Source organism: Salmo salar, chromosome ssa03 (assembly GCF_905237065.1).
Source record: "Salmo salar chromosome ssa03, Ssal_v3.1, whole genome shotgun sequence".
Taxonomy (NCBI): Eukaryota; Metazoa; Chordata; class Actinopteri; order Salmoniformes; family Salmonidae; genus Salmo; species Salmo salar.
This window is the reverse complement of record NC_059444.1, coordinates 27,538,939-27,565,026: the sequence shown is the minus strand read 5'-3', so window position 1 is coordinate 27,565,026 and position 26,088 is coordinate 27,538,939. Positions and strand designations below refer to the sequence as shown.

General features: G+C 43.0%; 1 protein-coding gene across 4 annotated transcripts in view; it reads left to right on the top strand.

Moving 5' to 3' along the window:
• Positions 1–564: 564 nt before the first annotated feature.
• The window catches only part of LOC106599284 (collagen alpha-1(XVIII) chain), a 51,450-nt gene continuing 25,926 nt past the window's right edge, over positions 565–26,088 (top strand). For 3 of the 4 annotated variants that reach the window (XM_045714690.1, XM_045714689.1, XM_014190435.2), the window contains exons 1-4: positions 18,265–18,994; positions 21,848–22,404; positions 24,244–24,318; positions 24,723–24,815. In XM_045714690.1, coding sequence (XP_045570646.1) covers positions 18,679–18,994; positions 21,848–22,404; positions 24,244–24,318; positions 24,723–24,815 — 1,041 coding nt within the window. In that variant the 5' untranslated portion in view covers positions 18,265–18,678. Of the gene's footprint in view, positions 732–825; positions 900–18,264; positions 18,995–21,847; positions 22,405–24,243; positions 24,319–24,722; positions 24,816–26,088 lie in introns of those variants that run through there. The other variant, XM_045714691.1, reaches the window with a different exon arrangement.

Below are 26,088 nucleotides of genomic sequence, written 5' to 3'. Positions count from 1 at the left end.
AGTGGTTGATGACAACCAAACTTCAAACACTTGCAAGGTCTTCACCTTATTACTAAATTTCACTGTCAGGGTGCCACTACCTGTTGTTGGGTATAGGCTATGAACAGACGTTCACGATTAAGTTTTCCAATATTTGACATAATTTACACATATTTGTGATGAAATTATTTCCATAGTAACTTGTCTCATGAATCAGAACAATTTCAGTAACACGTCATTTTAAGTTGATTTAACTTTTCCCCAACTCTCATTGAGTCAGAACAAATTTCGGCCCCTCTCAAAATGTAATTTTCACTAAAACATTTTGGAGCTGCTTAATCTTATTGAGGTTCCCCAGCCAGCTTAATAGATGGATTTCAAAATATATTCCATACCATCAACTTCAAATGCTGGTAATAATGCAATAAAATAATGGAGATGGAAAAATTCAGATAGTCGCCATACAAATGGCAAAGTTAAGAATTTTAAGGCAGCGGTTTAGTGAGGGATTTTAAGGAGTCAGATTTCCGTGTCTGTGGGCCAGTGACTCACTGAAGAACTGAGGTCTTCTTTGTTCGATTGGTACTCCAGCCTGTCAGGGAGAGACAGAGTGGAGAGAGGGAGGGAGAGTGCACTCAGTGGCAGGAGACGCAAAGGTCTGAAGTAGACAGAGAGCAGATTCCAACTCCAAGCACGTTGAGGACAATTTTGGATGCTTGGATTTGACATCTCTTTCCCAAAATGATTATTTGGTAAGGGTGTTTATTTTCTAATGTTCTGTGCTTGATTTTAAAGGCCCAAAAAATATTCAGGCTAACTCATGCAACATCATTTTCTTACCTCCAGCCTCCCCAGGTGGTCTTCGGTTATTCTTCTCATCCTGCTGTACCACTTTGAACCTGCAGTTCAGGTCATTGAAGGTAAGACGTTTTGAAATGTAAGTATTCATAATTAATGTAGCCCTATTTGATGTATTTCTTGGAAGTGCTGATGTGATGCACTCAATACTTGCCTAAACATTGCCAAGGCTATCGACCTGCTGCATTTGGATTTTAAATGTCTTGACTCTCTTGGAATGAATTGTAAGACAAAGTAGCTTCTTATCAAATAGCCTTCTTAATGTCATATTAGTTAAATACAGTATCTTAAATTGATATACTTGATATCTTTTCTGAGGACAAGTTAATTTAAGGTGTGAGATGTAGGCTTATGTAGTTTTAGTGTACAGTACATTATTGATCCACCTATGCTGCGATGCTTTTGAAAGGAAGTGTCTGCTGCATGTTTCACCTCCCTACTGAAAGTTGAATGCAACTGGTTTATTGGGTGAATAGCTGAAGGATTTTTTTTCTCCATCTCACAGATTATCCTGTGACATACAGTAGTAGCATGTAGTAAACAGCCTCCGGGAGAGTCTGAGTTATACGCTCATATGATGAGCTGCCCTTATTCGACAAGAATGTGGACATGCATTATTTGCATCTGTATTCAAAATAATATGTGAGTCACATACAATACTTGTAAACAAACACTTTTTAGAGTGCATGTATATTTACCCACCAATATTGCATTTCTAATTTCTTTAATTGGTTTAAATAGCCCTCATATACCCTGCTATAAGATGTTTGCTTGATGGGAACTGGTTTCCGCCCCATCCGCTATTGGCAGTGTGTACACAGTGGACTTGGAAGCAGAGGTCTGGTTAAGCGCAGCACCTGGGTGTGAACTGGTGTGGTCACTTCTCATGTAAATTTACCTCTTGTTACTACCATAGAGGGAGAACTGTACTATTATCTAGGGTTGTTACATTGTCATTACACTGACAATGTAACACACATTCTAAAGGGCTATTCAGAAATACAAAGTTCCTCTTCAATCTGCTGTCTAATTGAGTGGCTCTGGAGAATATCGTGTTAACTACGCTTCAAATCAAATTAGAACACAAAAATGCATAAAGCGTGTATAATATCTCTTTCTCAATGTGTAGTTTTGAGTTAAAATATGGGAATGTGTGTAGGAATGTCATAATTTGAAATATGATGATCACCCTAGCCAAAACGTCTGTTAATGAAGATATAAAAGACAACGGGGATTGTATATTCTTATCACGAAATCCACCGCTATCTGAGGTTTTATTATTCTTTATGACTGGTTAATGAGAAATTTTACTTTGACTACTTTTACTAACCCTAACCCACTTTTTTTTTAGTGGGGCAAAATATTACTGCCTTTCACATTTTGATTTTAGTCTGGTTCATTTCCTCACGAATTGATTCATGTTTGGTTAATACAGTCCTGTTGATCTGTCCCCAGTGGGAGTTTTCTTTTGAAGCGTGTTAATACATCGAAACACTGTGATTATTATTATTATTTGACCCTGCTGGTCATCTATGAACATTTCAACATCTTGGCCATGTTCTGTTATAATCTCCACCCGGCACAACCAGAAGAGGACTGGCCACCCCTCAGAGCCTGGTTCCTCTCTAGGTTTCTTCCTAGGTTCTGGCCTTTCTAGGGAGTTTTTCCTAGCCACTGTGCTTCTACACCTGCATTGCTTGCTGTTTGGGGTTTTAGGCTGGGTTTCTGTACAGCACTTTGAGATATCAGCTGACGTAAGAAGGGCTTTATAAATAAATTTGAAAATGAACAATTCACATTATAAACCTTATTCAGTTTTATGGGCTAAGAAATTCCCTCCACTTTTTGGAAAGGGTCCAAATATGTTCCACTTACAGTATATTGTCATATATAGCAGAATGGTGACGGTTATAAGACCAACTTTAAAAGGTGTCACTGAGCTATAATGTAATGTTTCGTTTTTGGTTTTGAAGGGAAAAAACACTCAATGGAAAGTTTATTACAAAATATTCTACCTATTCATGTATTAGTACTTTTTGAAACATTGACATGAATATACAATATTTTTCCATGTGCTCATACAAGCATAGGAATGTCATAACTTCTCAACCGTTTTTATATTTGACAGTTGGTGGCTTCAAATATATGCTGATGTTGTTTTGTAGGTGTGAGGTTTCCTTGGTTACTTCATTTGAAAAGGCTAGTAACTCCCTCATCTAACGGTTACCCACTTTTGGACGTGAAGACTGTCTTGTGTAAGTGACATCTGTAAGTGTGTTATGATAACCTTATCTGAGTACGATGAGGAAAATGATAGTTTTTTTGATGAAATTGTCCTGATAAGTTGTTCACAAGCTGTTCACTTTGAGGTAAAAATGATGGGGAATGTACAGTACAGTATTCCTGGAGGCTCCATGGGGAGCACTCAGCACTCTCCCTGTAAGCCGCTGTTCTGTCCTGTGAAAGTTGTGGAAACACACCCAGTGAAAGGGAAGCCGTGGCCATTTTACAGCTGTGATGGGAAGGATCTTATACAGATTTATAGAGAGATTAGTCAGTGGGCACAAACTGGTTGTGGAGAATTATGACTATCTCCTGTAGTCATAACACCACCCAGTGAGACATCTAGGAGAGAGACATGCCTGCTGTGTTGTGTCGTCTGTCTCATCTGTGAACTCTTGCTCTGTTTGATGTGTTTTTGCTGCACAGATCATCTCTTAGAGTCTAGCAGCATCTCACCATGAAAGTGCCAGAGTGCGGTCCGATGATGACTAAATCAAATTAAACGTTATTTAAAGTGCATTTAAAATCGCAACACACTTTACATGTATATATTGTTTAAGTAATAACATGAAAAGAGGATGTGGAAAACAATCACTTATTAAAAGCCCCCCCCCAAAAAAGTGATTTAAAAACCTCAAATGGTGTCTGCCGCTCATACCTGACAAGGCAAACCCTTCCACAACTAAGGTGCTTTAATAGAGAACGCTCCTCCCTCCGCCTTGGTTCCGCATCTAGAAACTGTAAGCAAACCGGCTCCTTGGGAGCAGAGCGCCTTCACTGGGTTGTATGGAACGAGCATGTCTGTCAGATACAGTCGCTTGTGAAAGTATTCACCCCCTTGGCATTTTTCCTATTTTGTTGCCTTACAACCTGGAGTTAAAATTGATTTTTGGGGGGTTTGTATAATTTGATTTACACAACATGCCTACCACTTTGAAACATACAAGAAGTAACACAAAAAAACAGAAACCTAGAGTGTGCATAGCAGTATGCTTAGGGTCATTGTCCTGCTGGAAGGTGATTTTCCGTCCCAGTCTCAAAATCTCTAGAAGACTGAAACAGGTTTCCCTCAAGAATTTCCCTGTATTTAGCGCCATCCATCATTCCTTCAATTCTGAACAGTTTTCCAGTCCCTGCCGATGGAAAAACATCCCCACAGCATGATACTGCCACCACCATGCTTCACTGTGGGGATGGTGTTCTTGGGGTGATGAGAAGGGTTGGGTTTGCGCCAGACAGCATTTTCCTTGATGGCCAAAAAGCTCAATTTTAGTGTCATCTGACCAGAATACCTTCTTCCATATGTTTGGGGAGTCTCCCTCATGCATTTTGGCGAACACCAAACGTGTTTGCTTATTTTTTTCTTTAAGCCATGGCTTTTTTCTGGCCACTCTTCCGTAAAGCCCAGCTCTGTGGAGTGTACGGCTTAAAGTGGTCCTATGGACAGATACTCCAATCTCCGCTGTGGAGCTTTGCAGCTCCTTCAGGGTTATCTTTGGTCTCTTTGTTGCCTCTTATTAATGCCTTCCTTGCCTGGTCTGTGAGATTTGGTGGGCGGCACTCTCTTTGCAGGTTTGTTGTGGTGCCATATTCTTTCCATTTTTAATAATGGATTTAATGGTGGTCTGTGGGATGTTCAAAGTTTCTGATATTTTTTTTTATAACCCAACCCTGATTTGTACTCTCCACAACTTTTCCCCTGACCTGTTTGGAGAGGTCCTTGGTCTTCATGGTGCCGCTTGCTTGGTGCACCTTGTTTAGACCTTGCAGACTCTGGGGCCTTTCAGAATAGGTGTGTGTGTGTATATGTATGTATGTATATATATATATATATATACTGAGATCATGTGACACTAAGATTGCACACAGGTGGACTGTATTTAACTAATTATGTGACTTCTGGAGGTAATTGGTTGCACCAGATCCTATTCCGGGGCTTCATAGTGAAGGGGGTGAATACATGTGCACGCACCACTTTCTTTATTTTTTTCTTCTTTTTTTTTCTTTTTGAAACAAGTTATTTTTTCATTTCACTTCACCAATTTGGACTATTTTGGTATGTCCATTACATGAAATCCAAATAAAAATGACAGGTTGTAATGCAACAAAATAGGAAAAACGCCAACAGGGATGAATTATCGGCCAGCTGAACAAATTGATACCGCTCAGAGGTATGATTTGGACCAATTGAGAACCTGTCCCCGTAGACCAACCAAGTCTTCTAGCCTCTTAGTGAGAATAGCATGATCAATCGTATTGAAGGCAGCACTTAAATCTAAAAGAAATCTAAGTTCTCATTGTTAGAGGCTAAAAGCAGATGAAAGAGTATATGGTGACTCCAGTTGCTTCTCTTGTGAGACCATACTGACAGGTGAATCCGACAGGCTACAGATCATCTAGATATCAAAGTAGAGACAGTGACGATGACCACAGTGACAGTTCATGGTTTGAGGGCACATTACTCAGTTATCTCACCTGTAAATTTGACCTCTTTCACTCCCTACCCAGGGAGATTTATGAATGAACTCTGCTGAATAACTGTCCAGTCTACTGTAACAAATCTGTCTCAGTCTGAACAATACTCAATAGAGGTTTTCACTGGGCTGTTTGGTTTTCCTTTGTGGCCGAAATGTTGTCAAACCATCTTTCCTCTCCATTCTGTCCAGACACATAAAACACGCTCTTGTGACGTGATGTCACCAGTGCTGTATGATTTCTGATTGGTTGAGTGAGCCAGTGAAATGGCTCGATGGTCTTTATAAAGCAGACTGCAAGACTGAACCAGACCCAGAGGCATTGCGTTCTGCTTACCTGTGTGTGTGTGTGTGTGTGTGTGTGTGTGTGTGTGTGTGTGTGTGTGTGTGTGTGTGTGTGTGTGTGTGTGTGTGTGCTGAAGGGACCCTTGGCAGACTCAGATAGATGGCCCTGGCTCTCCTCTGTTCGACCCAAATAAGCAGACCATACAATGCATCTCCACAGGTCTGTTTGCATTGCCATTACTACTAATTGTGGGAACGGTGTTGCGAGAAAGTTATCTGTCCTTATAAAACAATACACCCAGATGTGTATTATGAATCTGTATCAGACACTTTATCAGCAACCTTTCCTTTCCTACTTTAAGCACTTGAGGATCAAGGACAGTGTTATTTTGGCATGCCATCATATTTGATTTTTTTGTATATATTGTATTATGTTACAGTATTTCTTTAACTAACCTGACCTCCCTCCCACTCAACTTTACTCCAGGTTAAAATGTCTCAGAATGAGGTAAATAAACTCATCTAATGCTCACCAGCTGGCAGAAAGGCTTCCTGTTAATTCCGCTACTCTTTAAATATGTGCCCTTATTAAGGCAGGAGTGTTCACCTTAAATGTATCGTCCATGAAAAAACCTGTCTGATCAGGATGAACAATACCTGATATAACCTTTTTAATAATGTTATATTTCTTTTAGCCACATAAAGACTGATCTTCTTTTTTTAGAATCTGCTAAACCATTAGCATAACTAATTATAACTGGCTATACTTTTCTTCCACTACTTCATATTTATTCCTTCGACAAACACTTGCCACGTGTCCAAACTTTTTACAATTGTAACACTGAAACGGCTTCTGTACATACAGCACTGTCTCACCAAATGATCTTTACATAAGTCGGGAGAACCCCTTCATCAAACGACAGTATAACCGATAGGCTTTGATCCTTCTTTCCGTCTATCATTCGATTCAAGCTAAGTGCGTCTACCATTCCTGGAATAATAACACCTTTAACCGGTGCCCTACTCTGAAAATCGTAGCTGTCGACATCTTGTAGAGCCACAGAGCTTTCTCCCTTTGCGCTTTTGACACACATGAAATCAACATCATACCGCTTCTGGTCACTCTGACCGATTCCACTTTACCCAATTCGTCATTCACCATCTTCGAGACCGCAAACGGTTTACCACCAAAAAACATCCTTGCTTGTGAATTGCACCCCGACCATAAATTGCTGTTCATCTCCAACTTTAACCCTTTTTCTCCACTCTTGTTCACCATCGTCCACTCATTCTCACCAATTGTACTTGCGCCAAGAGAATCACAAAATACTAATGCTTCCGCCATTGCTTCCCCCTCTGATCCCTTATTGATGTAATTTGTTAAATCCACTTCAATCAGTGTAGATGAAGGGGAGGAGACGGGTTAAAGAAGGATTTTTACTCCTAGAGACAATTGAGACATGGATTGTGTATGTGTGCCATTCAGAGGTTGAATGGGCAAGACAAAAGAATGAAGTGCCTTTGAACAGGGTATGGTAGTAGGTGCCAGACGCACCGATTTGTGTCAAGAACGATAATGGTGCTGGGTTTTTCATGTGTGTATCAAGAATGGTCCACCACCCAAAGGACATCCAGCCAACTTGACACAACTGTGGAAAGCATTGGAGTCAACATGGGACAGCATCCCTGTGGAACGCTTTTGACACCTTGAGGGGAGGGGGGTATAGTCAGTGGTGTATCATCACAGTGTGTCTGTAATCTGGTGTCACATTTGCCAAAGTATTTCGCCCAGTAAAACATCATCAACTATAATGTTAATGCAGATTATTACAAGTCAGAGAGGACCAGTACCCTTACCCTATAAGTACATATAAATAAATAAATGTCCTGCTCTGAACATGCCATAGATAGCCTGACCTGAAAATGCGTCATAAATGACACTTGGGGGGGGGGGGGGGTTGGCCAACTTAGCCATAGGAAAACAGATCTGCAACAGAGGCTTCATTGAGTTGGATCGCTTAGAGGGAGAGTGAACTTATGTATGTATGTGTGTGTGCGGAGAGAGAGTTGAAAAGTGAAATGCTTTATAATTACCTCTTCCAGAGTGGAGAACAGTCAAACACTGTCTACCTCTCCACTGGTCTCCACCCATAGCTCTTATATCTAGACAGGGATTGGCTGGGAGAACTGCCAATCAGTTTGTTTCTCTGACACAATAAGTACTTTGGCTGCTATATGGACAGCCTACTACATACTTTGTCTTCAAGGCTAGATTGGTCTAACTGTACATTTAAAGGGATGTTTTTATGGTTTTATGTCAAGTTAGCATTTTATTAGTAGTAATGCCCTCTTATTTGAAAGTTATGTGGCAATTTAGGAGTTTTATGGCTTATGGATTTTGTCACTTTTTTTAAGACATTGGCAGCCCTCAGATGAAATGTAGGCTTAACTAAATGTAGAATCAACTGATGAGGATAGTTAAAGGAGTAAGGATCTGAATATCCTAACATATGGTGGCATACAAATAATGGATTATTTTGCAAGCAAAATATTGGCATGTCTGTCTGTCAACATGGTGGGACAAATCTTTTTTGAGAGAGACTTATTTGGCTACAAACGTAGCTATAGGCCAGTGGGCCCATGTGTCTAACTAAATCACCCCGATAAAACCAGATTGCTTTTGATCTGCTGCCCATAATAATAATACACCATTCAAGGGTCAGACTCTTGATAAGAGAGCTTCCCAGTGATTGTGATTTAATGTGGCAAAGTTCTGTTTTTGTTCACCCGCAAAGTCTCCTTCGCTTTGCTAATTGATTAGTGAGGCCTGGCCTCTGTCAGGTTGGCTCTTCTCCTCCACACTGATGGTAATCCTCCCAGGAACCTGACCTCTGGTGACATCACTATGGTCAATCTTAAAGGGACAGGGATTGCTGTGGCACCCTATTCCCCATATAGAGCACTACTTTTCACCAGAGTCCTATGGGTTCTGGTCAAAAGTTGTGCACTACATAGGGAATGGGGTGCATTTAGGGCACAGTGTGTGTACGCAGGGCAGTGTGTTCTGGTGAGGGAGTGAAGTTTCATCTGCAGTTCTGTTTATGACCACATGGTGGAGCTGGAGGACCACTCTCTGTCTATGAATGATTGGTCCTTGATGTCATTTTATTGTAGCACAGCTTCAAAGCATGAACACTGTACAAGCTGTAGACATACAGGGAAGGTGAATGCTTTTACACCTGTAACAATCTACACATGAAGTTACCAAGAAGCTTAGTTGTTATATTAAACAGTCGCTTTTACAGTAGGTACATTTGAAGGAATTCATTACAGATTTGAATGGGGGTATTCAAACCCATGGTTAGATTTTTTATGAGCACAGTATTTATATTATCATTGTTCATAGCCTATATTGTGGGCATATTAATCACTTTGTGCTGAATCTATTTTATACATAGTACATGTGATTAAGTGCTAGGTGTTACTGGATTTTGGATATAGTGTACTACATAGTCAAAGGTCTTGTGTACTGATTCCATATAGATGAAAAATGACTATCTCTGTGTGAATAGATTCACAACATTAAAACAGCAACTGATGGCCTGCCTCCTAGCCCCTAGCCCTCTATAGCCCATCACGCCCCTATAAGAATGGGATACTTATAAGGGGCCCCCTCACATGAAACACTACCACCCCAGGGCAGGCTAACCTGGGCTTCCTTCTTCCCTGCCGGGTTTCCTTAAAATTACACTACATCCATCATCTGGTCCATTTAGCAAACCTCCAGCCCCAACTCTCCCAGCAACTCTCATTAGGACCACTGAAACACTAGTTTCTAGTCTCTTTAGTATGGAGTCCATCCATACCTCCACTGTGGATTGCTGTGAAATGTTGCACATCTAAGACAATGCACATGCAATGCCAAGTGCTGGTTGTAATATCCAAACATGCACATCAAAATTACAGTTGGTGTTCAATGGATGATTGTGTATTGGTAATCTTAATGTGCATTTGAATAGGTATTGTTACTGTAATTGAAGCAGTATGTGAACAGTGTATTCTTCTGGTACTTGATTGGTCCAGAGTGGGCTCATCCTCATCTTCCATGTCTGTGTGTGTGTGTGCTGCCTACAGTGCTGTCAGAACCTGTCCTAGGCCCCATTCCCATCCCCTCAACACACAACACCAGGGTCCTGAGTACTGAGTAGCGAAACAGGCTTCTCTTTGTCACTATGCCTGCCTGCCTGCCTGTATTTTTGCCTGCCTGTCTGCCTGCCTGCATGTCTTTCTGCCCGGCCCCTCTGATCACTGAGCTGTGAAGGCTTGGCAGACGCCCCTCTGCTCTTCTCCTCTCCTCCATGCCCTGCAATCCCCTCTCCTCTGTCACAGTCCAGCTTTTCACTCTCCCATGTTTAATCAGTGCCCAGAGTCAGACAGCCACTGATTGGCAGATTCCTGTCCAATGGGGACCTAATGTACTGATTGCTGAGATGTTTTGTAATAATAATAATACAATCGAAAACAAAAAAAGAAGTGGAAACCGCACTAGGAATTTTATCCCAATTGCCAGAAGGGGGAGCCATGGGAATCATTGAACTACAAAAATTCAGCCGAAGCAATACAGTGCATTTGGAAAATATTCAGAATCCTTGACTACGTCACAGCCTTATTCTAAAATTGATTAAATTGTTGTTTTCTTCTTCAATCTACACACACTACCCCACAATGACAAAGCAAAAACTGGTTTTTAGACATTTTTGAAAATTTACAACAAAAAACTGAAATATCACATTTGCATAAGTATTCAGACCCTTTACTCAGTACTTTGTTGAAGCACCTTTGGCAGCGACTACAGCCTTGAGTCTTCTTGGATATGAAGCTACAAGCTTAGCACACCTGTATTTTGGGAAACTCCCATTCTTCTCTGCAGATCCTCTCAAGCACTGTCATGCTGAATGGGGAGCGTCGCTACACAGCTATTTTCAGGTCTCTCCAGAGATGTTCGATCGGGTTCATGTCCAGGCTCTGGCTGGGCCACTCAAGGACACGAATCCCGAAGCTCCTCCTGTGTTGTCTTGGCTGTGTGCTTAGGGTAGTTGTCCTGTTGGAAGGTGAACCTTCGCCCCAGTCTGAGGTTCTGAGAGCTCTGGAGCAGGTTTTCATCAAGAATCTCTCTGTACTTTGCTCCATTCATCTTTCCCTCGATCGTGACTAGTTTCCCAGTCCCTGCCACTGAAAAACATCCCCACAGCTTGATGCTGCCACCACCCTGCTTCACCATAGGGATGGTGCAAGGTTTCCTCCAGAAGTGACGCTTGGCATTCAAGCCAAGAATCTTGTTTCTCATGGTCTGAGAGTCCTTAAGTGCCTTTTGGCAAACTCCAAAAGGGCTGTCTTTTACTGAGGAGTGGCTTCTGTCTAGCCACTCTACATAAAGGCCTGATTGGTGGAGGGCTGCAGAGATGGTTGTCCTTCTGGAAGGTTCTCCCATCTCCACAGAGGAACTCTGGAGCTCTGTCAGAGTGACCATTGGGTTCTTGGTCAACTCCCCCCGATCAAGGCCCTTTCCCCACCGATTGCCCAGTTTTGCCAAGTGGCCAGCACTAGGAGGAGTCTTGGTGGTTCCAAATGTCTTCCATTTAAGAATGATGGAGGCCACTGTGTTCTTAGGGACCTTCAATGCTGCAGACATGTTTTGGTACCCTGCCCCAGATCTGTGCCTTGACACAATCCTGTCTCTGAGCTCTACGGACAATTACTTCGACATCATGGCTTGGTTTTTGCTCTGACATGCACTGTCAACTGTGGTACCTTATGTAGACAGGTGTGTGCCTTTCCAAATCACATCCAATCAATTGAATTTACCACAGTACTCCAATCAAGTTGTAGAAACATCTCAAGAATGATAAATGGAAACAGGATGTACCTGAGCTCAGTTTCGAGTCTCATAGCAAAGGGTCTGAATACTTATGTAAATAAGGTATCTGTTTTGTTTTTTTATACATTTGCAAGAGTTACTAAAAACCTGTTTTTGCTTTGACATTATGGGGTATTGTGTGTAGATTGATGAGGGAAAACATGTATTTAATACATTTTTGAATAAGGCTGTAACATAACAAAATGTGGAAAAAGGGAAGGGGTCTGAATACTTTCCAAATGCACTGTATTTATTTTGACAATAGATATTCTGCCGGTTTAAGCAAGTATGATATTATTCCATTGAGGTCGGATTTAATTGATTTGAGCATTCTGTTAAAGTTTCTGGTGATGGTTTTATCTAAAAAAAGGAAATATCTACTCCCATGTATTTAGAATCGGTAACAATTGGTATTCCATAAGTAGAGATGGAGCTCCATCGGGGTCTTGAGATGCAGAAGGCTTGATTTGGTTAGATACTGTACGTTTTATAACTTGAGATTAAGCTGAATTTATCTTTGATCTTCAATGTGTTTGGGAGCGATTGAGATACATTGTCTAGATAAAGTAAAATATCGTCTGCGTATAATGAGATGAAGTAATTAGTAGATTCTAGGTCAATTGGTGTTATTCCTTTGATTGAAAAATTGCCTGTGCCAGGTTCCGTGGATGATAATAAATAGCAAAGGCGAAATTGGATTGCCTTGTCTGCTGCTTCTAGTGATTCTAAACGGAGCAGATATGGTCTGTTATAACTATGGCTGAGGGATTGACATAGAGTATTTTAATCATAGTAATGGAGCCAATTCCCATATGTTCCAAGACAGACCAAAATATGTTTTTGCATCGAGAAATAATACAGCCCAAGGAACTGTTGTTTCTGATGAAGCATCTACGATATGTAATAGCCATCGGAGTTTATCCGAGGACACATTTTCTTAACAAACCCCGCTTTGGTCTGTGTGGACCAATTTGGGTAAGTTTCGAGACGGGACAACAACATTTAGGAAAACAGTTTCATATCTGTGTTTATCAAAGATGGGGGCGATAGTGAGAACACTGGTTGTCATCCTTAACTTTTTTAAATGAAAGTTACATTAGTGCTGTATTCACATCACTCCCAAATTAACCTTTGTGAACGGCTGTGTTAATAATTTCGAGCAACAGTGGACCTAATTGATTCCAACATTTTAAATAGACCTCAGGAGAAATATCGTCCCTTTATTCATGCTATCCAATTCCCTTTTGAGTTCATTTAGAGAGATTTGAGCTCCCAGCGAGGTGGCTTCTTCTGTTGAGAGAAGAGGAGTTCTTAATTATTTTAGAAAGCCCCCCCCCCCCGCCCTACATTTTTATTAAGCATTTAAGTGATCAATAATATATATTTAAAAAAAATTAAGAAGATGGTATGTGCAAGAAATTAAGTCTATAATCAAAATCTTCACAATATTTCATTATGGCCTCCCTGGGAGATAAATTCAATAGCCTGTCCTAAAATAACTTTTTTTTTAAAAACATTGTGTAGTTGTCCATATGGGACTGGCCATATCTCAGTACCAGTAGCAAAAAGTAGTTTCCAACTTATATTGCCATATTTTGCCCATTTTAGGAATTCAATGCGCTGTAGTCCCACAAGGAATGTGGGGCTATGTGTATCATGGTGCCGGAGAAGATGGCTGATGTTTTACGTGCTCCTAACCAACTGTTCTGTTGTTCGTTTTTTTGCGTTGTTGTAACTTTTTTTTAAACTTATTTTGTACATAATATTGCTGCTACCGTCTCTAATGACCGAAAATAACCTCCGGACATCAGAACAGTGATAACTCACCACGAACTGGCAGAAGCTTTTATTTCCTTTTAACGACTCTGACGAGCCCGACGTGAAGAATATACTGCTTTCCCTGGAACAGGCCCAAATCCCCATCATTTGCATGAAGAGAAGCTGGAGAAAAAGAGGGTGGTCAGGCTGGCTTCTGAGAATTTGTAGGCAATCAAATAAACCTCCACTGCCTTCTGTTCTACTAGATAAAGTGCAATCCTTGGAAAATAAAATCGACAACCTACGAGGAAGATTAAAGTACCAACGGGACATTAAAAACTGTAATATCTTATGCTTCATGGAGTTGTGGCTGAACAACGACATTATCAACATACAGGTGGCTGGTTATATGCTGTATCGGCAGGATAGAACAGCGGCATCTGGTAAGACAAGGGGGGGCGGACTATGTATATTTGTAAACAGCCGCTGGTGTACGATATCTAAGGAAGTCTCGAGGTTTTGCTCACCTGAGGTAGACTATCTCATGATAAACTGTATACCACACTATCTACCAAGCGAGTTTTCATCTGTATTTTTAGTAGCGATCTACATACCACCACAGACCTATGCTGGAAATAAGACCGCCATAAACAAACAAGAAAATGCTCATCCAGAGGCAGCGCTCCTAGTGGCTGGGGACTTTAATGCAGGGAAACTTAAATCCATTTTACCACATTTCTATCAGCATGTTAAATGTGCAACCAGAGGGAAAAAACTCTAGACCTCCTTTACTCCACACACAGAAACACGTACAAAGCTCTCCCTCGCCCTCCATTTGGCAAATTTGACCATAATTCAATCCTCCTGATTCCTGCTTACAAGCAAAAATGAAAGCAGGAAGCACCAGTGACTCGGTCAATAAAAAAGTGGTCTGTTTTGCTAGCACAGACTGGAATACATTCCAGGATTCTTCCGATGGCATTGAGGAGTACACCACATCAGTCAATGGCTTCATCAATAAGTACATCGATGACGTCGTCCCCATGGTGACTGTTCGTACAGACCCCAACCAGAAGCCATGGATTACAGGCAACATCTTCACTGAGCTAAAGGCTAGAGCTGCCCCTTTGAAGGAGCAGGACTCTAACCCGGAAGCTTATATGAAATCCCGCTATGCCCTCCAACGAACCATCAAACAGGCAAAGCGTCAATACAGGACTAAGATCAAATCGTACTACACCGGCTCCGACGATCGTCGGATGTGGCAGGGCTTGCAAACCATTACGGACTACAAAGGGAAGCACAGCCAAGAGCTGCCCAGTGACATGAGCCTACCAGACGAGCTAAACCACTTCTATGCTCGCTTCGAGGCAAATAACACTGAAACATGCTTGAGAGCACCAGCTGTTCTGGACGACTGTGTGATAACACTCTCCGCAGCCGATGTGAGTTAGACCTTTAAACAGGTCAACATTCACAAGGCCAGACAGATTACCTGGACGTGTACTGCGAGCATGCGCTGACCAACTGGCAAGTGTCTTCACTGACATTTTCACCCTCTCTCTGTCCGAGTCTGTAATACCAACATGTTTTAAGCAGACCACCATAGTCCCTGTGCCAAAGAACACTAAGGTAACCTGCCTAAATGACTACCAACCCATAGCACTCACATCTGCAGCCATGAAGTTCTTTGAAAGGCTGGATATGGCTCACATCAACAGCATCATCCCAGATACTGTAGACCCACTTCAATTCGCATACCGCCCCAACAGATCCACAGATGACGCAATCTCAATCACACTCCACACTGCCCTTTCCCACCTGGACAAAAGGAACACCTATGTGAGAATGCCATTCATTGACTATAGCTCCGCGTTCAATACTATAGTGCCCACAAAGCTTATCACTAAGCTAAGGACCCTGGGACTAAACACCTCCCTCTGCAACTGGATCCTGGACTTCCTGACGGGCCGCCCCCAGGTGGTAAGGGTAGGTAACAACACGTCTGCCATGCTGATCCTCAACACTGGGCTCCTCAGGGGTGCGTGCTTAGTCCCCTCCTGTACTCCCTGTTCACCCACACACAACTTCAACACCATCACTAAGTTTGCTGATGACACAACAGTGGTAGGCCTGATTACCGACAATGATGAGACGGCCTATAGGGAGGAGGCCAGGACAACAACCTCTTCCTCAATGTGAGCAAGACAAAGGAGCTGATCGAGAACTACAGGAAAAGGCTGGCCGAACAGGCCCCCATTGACATCGACAGGGCTGTAGTGTAGCAGGTCGAGAGTTTCAAGTTCCTTGGTGTCCACATCAACAATGAACTATCATGCTCCAAACACACAAAGACAGTCGTGAAGATGGCACAACAATACCTTTTCTCCCTCAAGAGACTGCAAAGATTTGGCATGGGTCCCCAGATCCTCAAAAAGTTCTACAGCTGCACCATCGAGAGCATCCTGACCGGTTGCATTACTGCCTGGTATGGCAACTGCTCTGCATCTGACCGTAAGGCGCTACAGAGGGGAGTGCATACGGCCCAGTACATGGGGACAAGCTTCCTGCCATCCAGGACCTATATACTAGGCTGTGTCAGAGGAAAGCCCAAAAAATTATCAGAGATTCCAGTCACCCAAGTCATAGACTGTTATCTCTACTACTACACGGCAATCGGTACCGGAGCACGAAGTATAGGACCAAAAGGCTCCTTAACAGCTTCTACCCCCAAGCCATAAGACTGCTGAACAATTAATCAAATGGCCACCGGAATATTTACATTGACACCCCCCCCCACCTACATGTACAAATTACCTTGACTAACCTGTACCCTCGCACATTGACTCCGTACCGGTATCCCTGTATATAGTCTCATTATTGTTATTTTCTTGTGTTATTTTTTTATAATTTTTTCCTTTAGTTTATTTGGTAAATATTTTCTTAACTCTTTCTTGAACTGCATTGTTGGTTATGGGCTTGTAAGTAAGCATTTCACGGTAAAGTCTAAACCTGTTGAATTCGCTTATGTGATAAAGTTTGATTTGATTTGTTGTATTCTGGAAGATCAAGAGGAGTTTTGCCAGATGGATGAACCGCATCTCAGATTTAGCTCGCGTAGCTGGGATTTCACCTCATTGTAGGTCGCCCTCTTTTTTAGCAGTTCGCCACTCCGATCTGGGTAGATGCTGATCCTATTCTCCGCATAGGTCAGAGCCCTGGATTCCACTGCAAGGCGAACAATTCACTGTTTGACTTCAAAACTCTGGATTTGTACAATCATAGAACAAGACCCGTTTCATAGAGGACCTGTGTGGTGCGCAATATTAATTAGCAGCATGGGACCCAGCTTCTTCTGCTCAAACAGTTCAGAGAGAAGAATGCTCATGAAGGAAGTTGGGTTGCACTCCAGTTTCCACTCCAGTTTCAAGTCCTATAACCCGAACATTGATTTTACCGGAATAATTTTCAAGTGATTCTGTTTTCTCTTTAGGAGATTGTTTTCCCCTTCTAGCTTAGCTCGCTCTGTTTCCAGGTCATGGATTCACACCTCTGTCACATTGGCCGTCTTCTCCAGACTTTCCACTTTAGTTGAATAGGCATTCAATTTAGAAGTGAGTGATTCATTTACCGGTTTTCATTTCAAGTCGAGGCCAGAGGTAATCTCCTCATGAACGATCTCTCGGAAAGTAGCAGCCAGCTCTTTGTGTTGTGTGGTGTTGAGAACCGCCATTTTCCCACAGGTGAATTGTGGACAGACAGATTATGCTATATGCTGGAGTGAAATGGATCTGCACATTTTTTCTTGTCATACAATGAACATCCCACACCTTAATATGATGTTTGCAATTGACAATTTTAGAAAACAAGTTTGTTAATTCTTAGTAATTTTGCAAAAGAAAGCGACGATAAGGCCACGCGATTCAATGCATGCCATTTTTCAGAGGGTGCTGCTCAGCACCCCAACTTCCTGTGGTTTATGTGTATTGTTACACCAATAGTTCTATTCAGCTTTCTCATGGACATGAATGCAACTGACTAAGGATAGGTAATATGTCAAATGTTCAAACCGTTAATGTTACATTTAATTGTGTTCCTTTGTGGTGCCCTTTTTACAGCATTCTTCTGAGGTCTTGTAGTCCTAACTCTTGTCCCGGGGGAATGGAACATGTAGGCAGTGCTCACCATGTCCTTCAGGGCTGGGAATTGCCAGGGACCTCACGATACGACATTACGATAATATCACGATACTTAGGTCCCGATACGATATCTATTGCGACTCTCACGATTCTGTACGTATTGTGATTCGATACTGCGATTATATTGCTATTTGATGCTCCAAACATATTGCTCACTTTATGTCTGCTGCAGAAACACGTAAGCGAGCCATAATAAAATATCATTTTGATCAGTCATGGAAATAAAGGTGCTGAAAACATGTTGGCTTACTTTTTAAAAAGAAAATGGAGAACATACTACAGGATAAAAAATACCAGAGCTAATATCATGGTGCCCCTATTTTTTTATTTTTTTACTGACAACTGTTTGTTTAGTAAGCAACGACTGTTGATGACCAGCTCCTATATTTAAGCTGTACTAGGGTTGATGATAATGGTATACAGAGGGGGATGGCATTACTGAAGGGGGCTGTGGCTTACGGCTGACCCTTACATCCTCTTAACACACCCACCCACTGTGATGGGAGCCAGAGTGAAGTGAGCCAGACGTGGTGTAGAGCTGCTGCTCTTGCTGTGCTGCCTGTGAAATACCTAAGTCTGCGTGGTGCTGAGGGGGTCTGGAGCAGGCGTCACCGCTAATCACAGAGCAGAGCAGAACAGAGAGAGAGAGAGAGAGAGAGAGAGCGCAGTTAGAAGCAGGTGAGAGAGCGCAGTTAGAAGCAGGGAAGAGAGAGAGCAGATAGAAGCAGGGAAGAGAGAGAGCAGATAGAAGCAGGGAAGAGAGAGAGCAGATAGAAGCAGGGAAGAGAGAGAGCAGATAGAAGCAGGGAAGAGAGAGGGCAGATAGAAGCAGGGAAGAGAGAGGGCAGATAGAAGCAGGGAAGAGAGTGGAGCATGAGAGCTGAGCTGTGAACATACTGGAGAACATACATCTTAAGTTTTTAGGATGGCTGTCCTGCGCCTGTGCAGTCTGCTGCTGCTGCTCATGGCTCCAGTTCATGGCCAATGGTGGAGTGTGCTCTGGGGGAAGGCACAGGAGATGACCACACAGCCCCCCACCACCGAGGTCCTCACCACCACCAAGGTATTTTGGACAATGGAAGGGACAGAGGTGGGCCAGGTGGGGACCCAGACGGAGGTGTACACTACTGCACCTGTTCAGAGTACACCTCTACAGAGCACACAGGAGCCTGCAGGTGCTGGAACAACAGAGATCAAGCCCAACGCTAAGAAAAGACCTCTGAAAATGTGGAAGAGTCGTGGTGAGTTATTCTGTGCTGTGCAGGAGTCGAGGAAGACCTGGAGTGTGCTGGGTGATGTAGTTTTCCCAGTTTCATTTCCGTTTGGGATTCTGTCCTAAAAAGTAGTCTTTATGTTGTGTTTAAATAACAAACACTTCTGCTACTGGTTCTACACTTGGCTTGCACTTTCAATGAAATAGAACCAATGCTCTGTGAGTTCTCAGTCATCGACTTAGCATAATGCTCTAAAAAACTTCCCCTGAAGGAATCGAAAGACCCTGACAATGTGGCAGCTGTGGAGCTGTAGACTCATGGTGGTCCATTATTTTTGTTAAAATAGTCTCAAGCTGATACTTGTAGTGGGATCATGACAGGGATTAGGAAGTGTGTTCCCTCACAGCCTGCTCAAGATTACTGAGCGTGGCTAAGTGTTTTTAACTTGTCTAATTGAGGCTGTGCATTGTTGAGGGGAGCAGGTTTCCTGCTAGCTCCTTGGTTTCCAAATTAAATCCCTATCACATGATATTAAAATAATAGGATTAGGGCCAGGAGCCTTCCTGGAACCTGAGGAAAGTAGGGTCTGAGGAGTGTTTAGAATTGTTTCAGAGCCTGGCTGGGCTGGATTGTCGGGTGAGAGAGAGTGGGGGATGGACGGATGGACGGATGGCTGAGGTATGGGAGGGAGGAATGATATCAAGAGGCTGGAGATGAGAGGAGCAATACAACTTTTTCCGAATTGAAATGGATGGTGCACCAGTCTTGCCTGACTAGAATAATTCAGTACATAGACTCCAAGAAAATCACTGGACAAAGAGAACAAAGTTGTGTCCACATTCTGCAAGCTCTCTCAGAATAAAATGTGTTGTTAACTTTTGTAGTAACCCATGAGTTTCATGAGGGCTCTCCTGTCTATTCCTCTGTCTGAGCTGTACTGTAGGTGTTACACTCTGACAGTTTCTCTCCACAATGTGTCTGTCCAAGGAGGATGTCTGTCTGTCGATCCAGCTTTGATTATAGCCGGCCATAAACAGTAACTCACTCTCCCAGACATCCACTCAGTATGACAACCTACTTACAGAACTTTAGACAGTTCGCACCATTCACCTGTACGTTATTAGCATTACTGTGTTGATATGCTAAAACAGGCAGGGTCCTCATTGAGGACATCAGATGTATGTTTGTATATATTCCTACCAAACTGTTTTACGTGAACTTCTGATAGATCTTTCTCTGATCCCACTAAGAGATTGGCTTGGTTGTGGCAGTCTGGGTTGTGTGACTCAGTCAGTGTTTGTGGGAGGCTGCATGTTGTGGGAGGCATTCGTTCCGAGTGGAGGATGTTCAAACACTACCACCCTCCTCCCTAATTGGCATGTTTTTTTTACACTTTGCTAATTTGATGAATTACAGACCCAATCAGAGACCATGTCTAGTCTGTGGGTGGAGAGGCCCACTGATGTGTAGAGGAGGGTTAATACTTGACAAGACTGAGGTGAAACCAATGGCCAAGAGGTTACCACAGTGGAATGTTGGGGTGATAGTGTTCGCCAAGGGAGATGAACGGCATGTGGGGGAGAATGGAGAGAATGTGATCTACCGGTATCTTTCTCCGCTAAACCCTCTCTCTACGCCACAATGATAGGCCCCTCAACCCCAATGAAAGGTTTTACGGCAAGTGTCTGTAGGTTATGTTGGGGGGCATTATGGTCTGGACAGGGGGAAGAAATTGAGTGCAATGAGCCATAGGTGAATGTTTGACTCGTTAAGGGGTCGTTAGGCTCAGTGATGAGGATAGATGGATTTGGGAGACATTGGTTATGGTAGAATGAGATATTATTCCTATACTGTGCTTGCGCTCTTTGGTATGGTTTCCGGGACACAGGTTGAGCCTAGACCTGTACTACCCACATTAAAAAATAGTATACTTTGGTAAAATACTATAGTATTCACTGTAGGGTTTTTGTGGAATTTACTGTAGTATTCACTGTAGTGTTTTTGCGGACTAAAGTCTGCAAAAACACTAGTTTATTCTGTAGTATTTACTGTAATATACTGTAGTGTTTACAGTTAACTATAGTTAGAATACTGCAGTAAAAGAACTACAGTATATAGTTTGAAGTATACTGTAGTATTTCTTCAGACTGTACTATACTGTAGTATTTACTAGTGGTTTTTTTGTGGCTAATACTGTAGTATTACTATGGCATTCTACAACATTCTATAGTCTGTACTACACATGATCGAGGTGTAAAAAGCATGTTCAATGTAGAATTTCCATTGAAAGTGCTTATTAGTCCAGGACTAGGCTTAATCTGTGTATGGAAAACCCAACCTTTGTGTTCAATGCATACAACCATGTGATTGTGATGATACCCAGGGACTGATCAAGGTCAGGTGACAGCACATACATGTATGATATTATCTTCTAATTGACACTGGAGGAGGAGTTCCGTAAAGGTTCCAGTGACTGAGGTTCTGACTGCAGTGGTGAAATTACGTAACTTGATGACGTACAGTATGGTGACATATCTTGATGAGAGCATTGGATGTTATTGTGATTTTGAGTTATGCCGATAATGGAAATGGTACTGATATCTATAGTAATACTGAGCCATCTATTATATTTACGTTAGTCATTTAGCAGACACTCTTATCCAGAGTGACTTACAGGAGAAATTAGTGTTAACGGCCCATCAACAGATTTTTCAGTCGGCTCGGGGACTTGAACCAGCGAACTTTTGGTTACTGGCACAACGCTCTTAACTGCTAGGCTACCTGCCACAGAGTTTTCTATACAGTTTTAGGCTCATACATGTGATTCTATTCATTGTGTTTTGATTTCATGATTCTGTCGCGTTTCCCTCCTGCTTACAGAGCATGGCTCTACAGGCCACTTAGACCTGACTGAGTTGATCGGAGTGCCGCTCCCTCCCTCTGTCTCCTATATCACCGGCTATGAGGGCTTCCGGCCGGCCTACAACTTCGGTCCCGGCGCCAACATCGGACGCCTCACCAAGACCTTCATGCCCGACCCTTTCTTCAGGGACTTTGCCATCATCGTCACCATCAGGCCGAGCAGCAACCAGGGAGGGGTGCTGTTCGCCATCACTGATGCCCAGCAGAAGGTGGTGCAGCTGGGGCTGGCGCTGACAGCCGTGGAGGACGAGACCCAGAGGATTCAGCTGTACTACACCGAGGGGGGCCAGGGGTCCTCACACAGCCAGCAGGTGGTGTCTTTCAAGGTGCCTGATATGACCAAAAAGTGGACGATATTCACTCTGTCGGTGCAGGACCAGGAAGTGTGCCTCTATATGGACTGTGATGACTTCCAAGCAGAGACCTTCCACAGGAGCAGCCGCCAGCTCAGCTTTGAGCCCAGCTCAGGCATCTTTGTGGGCAACGCTGGAGGGACTGGCCTGGAGAGGTTTATGGTAAGTTGGTGGTTGCTTCTGATCATTTTACAGTACCATGTTACTGTGAGTTTATGTGTGCTGGGTTTGGGTGGGCTGGGCTCTCTCTTGTGCGCTCTCTCTCTCTCTGTGTGTCTGTGTTTAATTCTTTGCACAAATGACTTGCACTGTGTGGATTGTGAGTCCTACTCTGTTTGCCCAGTCTGTGTTAGCATGAACATTACTCCATTAACATGATAAAAGACTCAATGGTCATCTGTGTTGAATTAGTCTTAAATGCTGTACTAAAAGCTCCACAGCTGGGACATCTTCAGATTCGCTGTGCACCACTTGTCTAGCATACAATATCGGATTTCAACAAGAATGTTTAGCTATATCAAATATAGTGATTCATGTACGAATGTGCTCGGTCATGGATTATAGTCACTTGATCACAGTTTCTCAGAATCAGCTCATATAAGGTTGTATAACTCCGGTCCAAACATCCTGAAATTTGACAGCCATCGATGTGTGTCGGTCTGTGTCCTGATGGGAGGTCCTGGCAGTTTCTCAGAGAGGAAGGGAGAGATCAACTTTGTTTAATAAACAGACCCGTGGTCAGCTCTGCTCAGCTCAAGTCCTCACTTTCATGTGTCCTGTGATGTCTGTTCCAGTTGCTTCTCTGAGAGGAGAAACGGTGAGGTTCACTAACTGAGGAATTAAGTGGGTGATAGTAGTGTCTGGTCTAGTCAAAACAATATCTCCCAGCTACCACACATTGACTGTCATCTAGTGTAGTTATGGAGAGTGAGACCATTGAGATATTTCATATTGATTATCTATGAAGAGAGAACTATTCAGCTGGTTCAATATAACCAATGAAAATATTCCTATTAATCATTTTGTTGGGTGTCAGAGCAAGAGCAAAACTTCCCCTAAAGCCCGCTTCTATTAGGTCAAACACTGAGCTATTTACTTTATGTTCGTATTCTTCTCTTTTATTATTTCTAATTGTTGTTGCATTGTTGAAAAGGAACCTGCAAGTGAGCATTTATTTTTGGACGGTGTGTACCGTTTGTACCCTGTACATGATATGACTAATAAAAACTTGATGATGAAGTGAATGGGACTTTCTCCATGCCCCTAAATGAACCATCCGGCAACGTTTATTAGTAGTATGCTGCTGTGCCTTGAGAGTTCTGACGGTGGTGGTGTGTGTTTGGGAAAGTGGTTTCCGTGACGACAGCAGCAAAGTGGGCAGCTTTACCTTTTGTTGTTGTGAGGCAATTTGGTGGTGGACTGGCGAGGGGCCTGAGAGGGCCAAACCACAGTCAGTCAGTCAGAGCAGAAGGGCCAGTGAGGGAGGGGGAGAGAGAGGGGTTAGGGGGAGAGGAGGGGTGAGATGGGAGAGAGAGGGGGAGGGAGAGAGAGGGAGAGGGAAATGAGGTGGGAGAGGAGGGGGTAGAGAAGGCGGTAGAATAAGGGGGTCCCACAGTTAATCACAGAGCCAAAAGAACACTGTGGTCTGTCATGCTGGGCAATACTGCCGGGTTAAACTGTGTGTGAAGAGATAGCTCTGGCCCATCAAAACCAGCCAGGACAATAAAGCTACGAGTTTTGTTTTGATGCAGCCTTGATTAATTTCACTCTTTCTATCTTTGGTCTTGTGTTCTGTCGGTCTTTGTCTCTCTATGCAATATTGTGTCATGATTTTACAGTAGTAAATGTCGTAGTTTGCTGTGTTCCATACTGACTGACTGTGGGGCCAGTATTTTACATCCCAGTTATCCCAGATCAGAATATCTCTCTAAGTTAGCTATATCAGCACAATAACTCCTTATCATACATCACATATATCTCTCTTTCTCTCCTTCTGTACAGGGCTCTATCCAGCAGCTGGTGATCAAATCAGACCCCAGGGCTGCAGAGGAACAGTGTGAGGAAGATGATCCCTACGTGAGTGTCTACACACCACAGCCTGACACAATACACATTCAGTTCTATTGATATGTATGTATCCATAGCCTTGAGCTCCTGACATTCTAGAGGCCTCACCAGCACAAATGATTGACTAATGTGTTGAGCGTTTGGCTGGCAGGACTTTTATCCATGGCTTGACTTTGCATACAGATGGCTCCCCCTAGTGTTCAAAATAAGGAATACTGGTTGATTTTCACTTTTAACTGGCCCTCACTCACATCCATTTGAATGTACATATCTGCCACTACTCTCACCTTTCTTCGCCTAAATTATGTGAATTAAGACTTCTCTCTAGTGGGTAGTTAGGGAAATTCTACTTCTAGGTCACTGGTGTCAATATTGTGTTTGGATAGAGAGATGGTGATGTCTTTGTATTCCAGGCTTCTGGGGATGGGAGTGGGGCCGAAACGATGGACGACCGTGAAACAGAGGGTCTGATGAAGAACACGAAACGAAGAAAAGAAACAGCAAGGGTGAGCATGGGGTGTGAGAGATTAATGTGTTCAGTGAGAGACTCAACGGACGCTGGTTGAGCAGAGGTGAGAGAAAGAGCATCCATCCGCTCAACTAAGATTGGCTTGGACAAGGAACGTGGCTGTCTGAGCAACACTTTGACAGACTTAATTGGAAGTATCTTGCATAAGCCTTGACATGTAGTGGAACATCTTTTGTCTGTTTTATCAGTTTCAATTTGTACTGGTACAAAACACAAGTACGTAATAGTGAACACTGGGGGCATATTCCAGTAGGGAGATTCAGTACCTCTATCTCTCTACCCAGTTTTACGAAACCCAGTAACTAGCCTGCTAATATTGTTGCACTCGCTAAGTCTAGGAGTCCTAAGCCTTGTTACATGTCTGTAACCTGAATGAATGTTTGCATTTATTTCAGAAATCAGCATTTGAGGACCGTGTTGAATGCACATCACTGCATGGAACACTCCAGTGCACAATTACGAATACATCGTTTTGGGAAATTTGCGTGAAAGTGTACACACATCCAGTATATCTCCGATAACGGACCACTTGTGTGAGGACAGGCACAGGCGTGCATATATCTGGAAACGGTTCAGTAAAACCCCTAAAACGACCACCCACATCTTGAAATTCCAATGCACGTTTAACGCCAGTTGCAATACATTTCCGTCCACCCAAGTGTCAGTAAATAACTCTGGTCCCTCTCCAAGTTCTTGACAGGGCAGTGCGCACCCACACTGGTTTGCCGTTTTGCAGGCCATCCTCATCGCTCATCAGGTCAACATTAACTCCTGTCCAAATGTCTCTCTCATCCTCTGCAAGCACTCAACTGTGCATCTAGAAGCAAAAACTATGAAAACAATAGAACACAGTAAACAAATGCATTAGTCTCAAGTCATGCATATTCATATATACTGAACCAAAATATAAACGCAACATGCAACAATTTCAAAGATTGGGCTCCCGTTTGCCGCAGCGGTCTAAAGCACTGCATCTCAGTGCAAGAGGCGTCACTACAGTCCCTGGTTCGAATCCAGGCTGTATTACATCCGGCCGTGATTGGGAGTCCCATAGTGCGGCGCACAATTGGCCCAGCATCGTCCATGTTTGGAGGTTCTGGGCTGGCGTGGTAACACGTGGTCTGTGGTTGTGAGGCCGGTTGGACTTAATGCCACATTTTCTAAAACGACGTTGGTGGCAGCGGAATTATCATTAGATTCTCTGGCAACAGCTCTGGTGGACATTCCTGCAGTCAGGAGGCACGCTCCCT